At 42.1% G+C, this 8794-nt stretch overlaps 1 protein-coding gene across 2 annotated transcripts in view; it reads right to left on the reverse strand.

The window, feature by feature from the left end:
• LOC106587897 (uveal autoantigen with coiled-coil domains and ankyrin repeats protein) overlaps nt 1-4595 on the reverse strand; it is an 82524-nt gene extending 77929 nt beyond the window's left edge. For both annotated transcript variants that reach the window (XM_045708917.1, XM_045708915.1), the window contains exon 1: nt 4357-4595. In XM_045708917.1, coding sequence (XP_045564873.1) covers nt 4357-4404 — 48 coding nt within the window. In that variant the 5' untranslated portion in view covers nt 4405-4595. The remainder of the gene's footprint in view (nt 1-4356) is intronic.
• Between the last annotated feature and the right edge of the window lie 4199 nt (nt 4596-8794).

The following is an 8794-nucleotide window of genomic DNA, read 5'->3' on the forward strand; positions in this document are numbered from 1 at the left end:
GCCTGTTTCTGAGTTCTCATCCTAGTGGAGAAGCGCAACAGAAGGAGATAACTCGCTAGTTATCTAAGTAAGTTGCTGACTTAATAAGGTGATAGGGGCATCATATTGTGTTAGCTTTCTGCTGTGTTTGAGAAGTCAAAGTCCTTTGGATGAGTTATCTTGATTTTCTTGTGTTTTTTTCTCCTCTTGGTTCTTGGCCCGTCTGCTCCTCCCCCATCTTCTCTGAGCAGAGCAGGCAGGCCTGTTGTCCTAGTGTAAACACACTGTTCCAGAGCCAATACTGTTCCTCCTTCTGTTACACTGTTACCCCCATATACCCCTGCCAATTTACCGCAGCAGGGGGAAGATTTTGCAGGAAATTTGACATTGAAGGTTACTTGTGGGATCAGTGCCAAAGATAGTTTTAGACCTGCTCCTAATGATTAAACGCCAGCATGTCTAAGGTGTGGTATTGAACGCACCCTCCTTCATGTCACCTCACTCAACCGAAAGAACAGAACACCAACAGCTGTCTGGCAAACTTTCAGAACCTCAGACCCGTCACAGTTATTCTCTGTGATTTGTGAAGAGCTGTGAACAAACTAATATGCCAGGGCTCCACATCTGTATGCGTTGATTAGATCTGACAGACCCAAACGCAGTGGAAAAGAATCAGGCAGCAAAACATTCACAAAGCACAAATCAATAGGAGTGAATCGAAACGAGCAAACAACTTGTTCTCATTGAAGAGAAACAATGTTGCTAAAAGGCCTCGGAGGGATGGACTGTCAAAACTCTCTAAAAAGAAAAAGTGTCAAACTTTACCAGAGGCGAAAATGTTAAGTAAAATAAAGTCACTTCAAATGCTTTCTGAGCCTGAAGAGAAACAGCGACCTACCTCAGCTTACTACCTCAGCTTACTACCTCAGCTTACTACCTCAGCTTACTACCTCAGCTTACTACCTCAGCTTACTACCTCAAACTCAAAAGGGCAAGGTGTGGAATGTGGATGGCTCCCGAGTGGCACAGTGGTCTAAGGCACTGCATCTCAGGCATCACTACAGACACCCTGGTTCGAATCCAGGCTGTATCACAACCGGCCGTGATTGGGAGTCCCATAGGGCGGCACACAATCAGTCCAGCGTCGTTCGGGTTTGGTCGGTGTAGGCCATCACTGTAAATAAGAATTTGTTCTTAACTGACTTGCCCAGTTAAATAAAGATGAAAAAATAAGATTATAATAATCTAAATATACAGCCAGATGTGGTACAGTATTATCAATGCAGAACTAGGGCCTGTTTTCAGTGTCAGGAGAAGTGTTGAAAATAAAATGGCACATGCTCTGAATACAAAAGGTGTACTGTGAAATGCTTACTTACAAGCACTTAAACAACAATGCAGTTCAAGAAATAGAGGCTACATACATGGGGTACCGGTACTGAGATAATGTGCAGGGGTACAGGTTAGTTGAGGTCATTTGTAAAGTGACTATGCATAGATATTAAACAGCTAGTAGAAAAGGGGTGGGGGGGTATTTGAGTGCAGATCGTTGACAGTAAGTAGCTTTCTGTAGGTTGTGTTCGATAAGGGGCAAATAAGTCTGGCAGCCTCAACAGAAAGTATAGACCAGCACTCAGGAGCAATCTCTCTACATACAAGATCATTTCTGTCAAATGGAGTGTAAAAAAGAGCTTACCTTTGCCCTACAGACCTGAAACTAATCCCCAGGATCTTATTCGGAAGACAGAAAAAACAAAGGAATGTGTAGAAAAATACATTGATCTGGATTAGATTCAGCTATTGTTCCAAAAGGCCTCATGCTGACTCACTCACACAGCTGTTAGACCACTTGAAACATTTCACTGTTTCAGCACAATCATCCTCATGGGTTTTGGAGAAAGCAGCCATTACAACACAACTGTATTAGTGTGTAGGCTGTGCTGGGCTGTGGGCCGTGCTTCTTTTTGTGTTCTGTAGTCAGTTACAACAACTGTACTTCTCATAATAACAATATGATGAGGGTGTGGGGAGAGTTCCCTGTTACACCCATAGAGAAGCTGGCTCACAAGACTAATGCTGTCAGTTCAGTAGGGACATGCTAGTCCATTTTGTAGGTTACAGGCAGTATCACCTCATGCTTCACACAGACAAATCAAAGTTTATTTGTCACGTGCGCTGAATACAACCTTACAGTGAAATAAATGCATACGTACAAGCATAGAGTTCAAAACCAATTTTATTTTGGTATCTTTTCTGTATGACTTCATAAATATCAATCAATTCCAAATGGACCTCCTGCCCCCATGAACGTGTGTAGGTCTAAAAGGATTGATTAAGGGTAACTATGGTATCAAATGAATCAATCAGGAAGCTCAGGTCAACAGGTCAGCTTCCCTGTGGCTCAGTTGGTAGAGCATGGTGTTTGCAACGCCAGCATGGGTTCGATTCCCACGGGGGGCCAGTGCAACAAAAAAAAATGCATGAAATGAAATCTATGCATTCACTACTGTAAGTCACTCTGGATGAGAGCATCTGCTAAATGACTAAAATGTAAATATGAGGAGTCTAGAAGTAATTTTTATTTTATTTAACTAGGCAAGTCAGTTAAGAACAAATTCTTTTTTACAATGAAGGCCTAGGAACAGTGGGTTAACTGCCTTGTTCAGGGGCAGAACGACAGATTTTTACCTTGTCAGCTCGGGGATTCGAACTTGCAACCTTGCGGTTACTAGTCCAACACTCTAACCACTAGGCTACCTGCCACCCCGGGCCTTGGAGTTGGACAGATAACGGTGATCTGTAATGTGTAAATACTTATCTCTTTACAGATAATTTCTTGGGGCACATTTTGTAATTCCAGGCATATGCACAGGTTCATCCTGCAACTATCTCTCCCCCCCCGCCCCCATCTCAATTCTAGGTCACTTTAGCCCCTGCAAGCACAACGGTATGCAACATGGCAAACATAAAATGATCAGTCAAATGTTAATCGTGTTTTCTAGAAACGATGGGTGGCCGTCTACGCTATTTGAAGGTTCTTTATATCCAATAGTGTCTGTTACAGGTCTGGAGGTTTCAAAATAAGAATACGAGGAATCCTGTTTTCTAGACATGATACCTGCTGCCTTTTAAATCAGTGTGCACAGGGGAAATTAATGCTTTTCTCAAGTTATGTTTATTATTTTAGTTTTTTTACTAGGCTAAACGTTGGCCTGCAGCTCATCACCATGACCTGTGCGTTTCTCGTCTCTGCATACGTGTGAGACTGGTCCACTGTGATTTAAATTGAATGGAATTCCGAATTCCTTTTCTCGGGACTGGGCCAAAAACATGGACAATAAACAGCTCTTGGCTTTGTGCCTTTCTCATGTTAATTAGCCTACTGTGGGGAGAAGGGGCTGTCGCTGCCAAACATCCACACAACTCTTGCTGAACTGAGTAGAATCCTAATACTACTACCCTGCAGGCTGTGTAGGATATAGCAGTTATAGCCTAAGGGATACTTCACTCATGTAACATACAGGTCACTTCCAGACATAAATAGTGGGCCTACTGGCCTAACCTGTACAACAACAACTAAATATTATAGGTATAGAGTCAACATTAGGCTACTATATAGCACTGGTTTGTTTGTGTATATATATATATATATATATATATATAGAAATAACACATACATACATTTTAGAGTGCACCCATAGGCAGATATGACACCCGTGTGGAATTGTGTAGCTCTAGAACATGTAAAGGCACGACAGTCCCCTGACAGATATTCTAATGTTGCCTGTGAAAGGTTCTCGCACTCTACAGTCGGTGCCATCTAAATCTTGCAGTTGTCTCAACTTGCCTGTCTATAATAGGCGTCTACAAGACAACGACAAAATATGACGCAATAAAACAATACATGCGGTTAGAGGACATTGATCGATTTTGCTGAGGCTCAATGGCTCTGAAGGGCCGACTGATAGAGCTTCTAAACAAGGCTAACTTTGTTGCACAGATTTACACACGACACGATGCCCTCCATAGGGAGAACAGTTGGCGTTATTGGGCGCTCGTGTCGTGGGTGTATGTTCCAACATCCTTTCTCAAATCCCCACTCCCTTGCCCACGAACAGTTGGATAAACGAGCATTCTTCAATTGGCAACTTTTGTTTTAAGCGTTTGTCAATAAGACAATGATTAACAACATGATTATGACAAACGGGCTTGATGTAACCAAACCCCGATTAGCTTGGGTTGGTAGGCTTTTGTTTGGGAAGCTTGAAACTTTAACGGGAAAACTTGGTTGATATCATTTGAATCCGATATATCAGGCTACACTGAACTTTACTAAAAATGAAAGTGTAATTCACAAAAAGTTCTGATTCAACTTACTGTGAGCGTAACTTCATGCTTTTTCAGTCGGTACTTGAGACTCTTCATTGCTGCTGTTTACCTGGTGATGTTGAAGTTGTAAATCTTATTATTCAACATTTATAATTGAAGATGTTGACAAACGTTTCATTTCTAAACGAAACAACTTTTTCTCCGCTGAGTACCGTACGACTTTCACCTGACGCAAACCAACTAGAGCTGCTAAATTGACAACCAAATAAACCAATGAGAATACAATGTGTCCCGTACCCTTTGGGTTGTAACCAATGCGTTGTAAGTGAAGGAGGGACTTCCTTGTTAGCTAGGCAGCCGTACTCTAGGAGCTGATGGGAAAACCCACAGGACAACCTAAAATCTGTGGTGATGTGACGTCAGGTTTACCTGGCTGAAAGAGGGAAATGGCGGGACGTGCAGGCCGAGCTTTGCCTTTCCGAACCTGGCTTGCCTACAGAAATTCAGAAATAGATTATTAGATTTATGATTCACACTAGAGCTCATATATCCCACACACATATTCATTCCCAAAAACATTCCTAGGTATACTTGTTTTTTTGTAATACTGGAACATTACAAATATGAAAATTACAAAATGATGACTATGGGCTCTGTTTTTATACATTACTTAATACATGACTGAATACATTCCTGAATGCCTGACTGAATGCATGACTGAATTCATACTAAACAAGTGTGCTCATGGAACTGCATTAGACACCATGAGAAACTATGATCTCATTTATACATTTACTATAACTAATATAATGCGTTCAGTTGTACAACTGACTAGGTACCCCCCTTTCCTTTTTTTGTCCTTAATATTGTACAGACCTTAAGCCAACACCTAGCAACCAAGTCAAGAGGTTCAGACCTCTGAGCGTAACGGTTAAGGTGTTGGCTTGACAGTCGCTCGACCAGGGTTTAAGTCTACCCCCCGGATTTGATACATTGGTGTCATAAGTGGGATGGCACCCATGAGGCCATGGAATAGGTGTGTACATGTGAAGGACATTTTCTCTCTCCCGAAGGAAGGGGGTGATGTAGCAACCTTAACCCAACACCTAGCGACTTCATCAAGGGGTTCCAACCTCTCGTTTTTGTTATGGTGTTGACTTGACAGTCGCTGGACCGGGGTTTGAGTACTCATGGATTATACACATTATACACTGAGTGTACAAAACATTAGGAACACCTGCTCTTTCCATGATATAGACTGACAAGGTGATATCTATGATCCCTTATTGATGTAACTTGTTAAATCTACTTCAATCAGTGTAGATGAAGGGGAGGAGACTGGTTAAAGAAGGATTCTTAAGCCTTGAGACAATTGAGCATGGATTGTGTATGTGTACCATTCAGAGGGTGAACGGGCAAAACAAACTATTTAAGTGCCTTTGAACAGGGTATGGTGTTGGTGCCAGGTCCACCAGTTTGAGTGTGTCAAGAACTGCAACGCTGCTGGGTTTTTCACACCCAACAGTTTCCCGTGTATCAAAAATGGTTCACCATCCAAAGGCCATCTAGCCAACTTGACACAACTGTAAGAAGCATTGGAGTCAACATGGGCCAGCATCCTCGTGGAATGCTTTCGACACCTTGTCCATGCCCCGACAAATTCTGAGGGCCAAAGAGGTGCAACACAACATTACGAAAGTCTTCCTAACATTTGGTATACTCAGTGTGAATAGGCTAATGCATATTTTCAGGGTTAATGTATGTTAGGAGAGGAATTTGCTAAACAGTTCTAGATTTGAAAACTGAACTGGTTGGGCAGGAGGAGGTACAATACTACACAAAGTCTCATCAAAATTGTCCTAAAAAAACATATTGGAATGTTGCCTAGTAATGTACGCTGTCAATGTGGAATCAATTAAGCAGACAGTTATTTTCTGTGGGATGGCTCAACTCAACCAAGTCTAAAAAGAGAAAGATTGCCCCCTTCTGGGCAATTATTTTCCCAATTTAAAATAATTGCCTGGTTATTGATAACAACATAAGACATAACATAGTTCTAATCTGCGCTGTAATTGAAACTGTAGGCATCAGCACACTTGCTTGTTTACTTTTTGCTCAAGAAGAGGAAATAGTTACATATTTCATGGAAACAAGAAAAAGTATATAGTTTATGAATCATTTTCAGAGTGAGATTCATCTTTTTTGTTGGAATAATAAATACAACTTTTAAAGTCCTAGCTCCCACCTCTTACCTTAAACTACCTCCCAAAGAATGTCTAGCTCTGACACGCCCAATACAAAGGCTCTGTATACTGTCTTTCATTCAAGTGAAATTCCACAGGTCGACTCAGAGTGTATGTACAGTATGTTGCAGTGGAGGCTGCTGAGGGGAGGACGGCTCATTATAATGGCTGGAACAGAGCGAATGGAATGACAAACACATGGGTTTGATTTGATATCCTTCCACTTATTGCACTCCAGCCATTACCACGAGCCCGTCCTCCCCAATTAAGGCGCCACCAACCTCCTGTGGTATATCGACTGGATGCTTTTTTTTTTTTACTATAGCTCTCAAAGTCTCCATAGCAACAGCGTTGCCATGGATTCCCCGTAGTACTGCATTGCTGGCAACGCTGTGTCCTGCACCTGTGTGATTGAAGCCAGAGAAAACTCCTCTTCCACTGAAGAGCCTTTGTATTGTCGAGATGTTATACAAGGTCAACAGGCATCGCTGCCTGTCAATAGCAGAGCTGACCATTAATGGTCATTGGTTCCTGCTAGCACCCAACAACAACATTATGTCCATGGCACACTGTACAGCGAAGACTGGATATATTAGCCACTGCTTCTACAAAGGTAGATTTTGTTAGCCTGACTACTCAAACTACACAGAACAAAATTATAAATGCACCATGTAAAGTGTTGGTCCCATGTTTCATGAGCTGAAATAAAAGATCCCAGAAATGTTACATACACACAAAAAGCTTATTTCTCTCAAATGTTGTGCACAAATTTGTTTATATCCCTGTTTGTGAGCATTTCTCCTTTGCCAAGATAATCCATCCACCTGACAGGTGTGGCATATCAACAAAGTTATTAAACAGCATGATAATTACACAGGTGCACCTTGTGCTGGGGACAATAAAAGGTCAATCTAAAATGTGAAGTTTTGTCACACAACACAATGCCACAGATGTCTCAAGTTTTTATAGAGCAAGCAATTGTAATGCTGACTGCAGGAATGTCCACCAGAGACTTCAGTGGACAAATGCTCACCTTCGATGGCCACTGGCACTCGGGAGAAGTGTGCTCTTCACGGATTAATCCCGATTTCAACTGTGCCGGGCAGATGACAGGCGTCATGTGGGTGAGCGGTTATCTGATGTCAACGTTGTGAACAGAGTGCCCCATTGTGGCGATGGGGTTATGGTATGGGCAGGCAAAAGCTCTAAAAACAAACACAAATGCATTTTATCGATGGCAATTTGAATGCACAGAGATACCGGGACGAGATCCTGAGGCCCATCACCGTGCCATTCATCCGCTTCCATCCCCTCATGTTTCAGCATGATAATGCATAGCCCCATGTAGCAAGGATCTGTCCACAATTCCCTGAAGCTGAAAGTGTCCCAGTTCTTCCATGGCCTGCATACTCACCTGACATGTCACGCATTGAGCACGTTTGGGATGCTCTGGATCGACGTGTACACCAGTTCTCGCCAATATCCAAAACGTCGCACAGCCATTGAAAAGGAGCGGGACAACATTCCACAATCAACAGCCTGATCAACTCTATGTGAAGGAGATGTATTGCGCTGCATGAGGTAAATGATGGTCACACATGATACTGTCTGGTTTTCTGATCCACGCCCCTACTTTTTTTTAAGGTATCTGTGACCAACAGATGCATATCTGTATTCCCAGTCATGTGAAAAGCATAGATTAGGGCCTAATGAATGTATTTCAATTGACTGATTTCCTTATATGAACTTCGAAATTGTTGCATGTTGCGTTTATATTTTATCTGAGACTGCTATCATTGAAGTAGTTTGTGGTGATGAGGGCATGAAGGGCGTTATACAAAAGAAAGTAATCAGCGATTGGATCGTCTCTAACCAGTCAGAAGATCAAAGCCAAGGACGAATTTTTAAACCGCTGCTTCACCCAGGTGTGTTCTAATTCTAGCTCAGACGGCCCCAAATGTGTTCACGTTCGGTGAAGGGTGCAGAGAAGAAACTAATGTGCAAGGGCGTGGTGTAGCATTTGGCCAGAGAAAGGAGTGTGGGTAGCCACGCAAATATTTTGTGCTAGTCATTTAGTGTCTTCAACATATTTCATTTTTGGGGGGGTTTAGTCTAAAGCTTTAATATTCTTCCAGAAATTCTGCCTCCTAGTCTGAAGAGTAAGATAACCATCATGTAATTTTTTGTTTTTATTAATTGAGCTCATTATATCCTCTGATCAGCCTGGGTCTAGCTTTTTAAAC

This window comes from Salmo salar, chromosome ssa26 (genome assembly GCF_905237065.1).
Source record: "Salmo salar chromosome ssa26, Ssal_v3.1, whole genome shotgun sequence".
Lineage (NCBI taxonomy): Eukaryota > Metazoa > Chordata > Actinopteri > Salmoniformes > Salmonidae > Salmo > Salmo salar.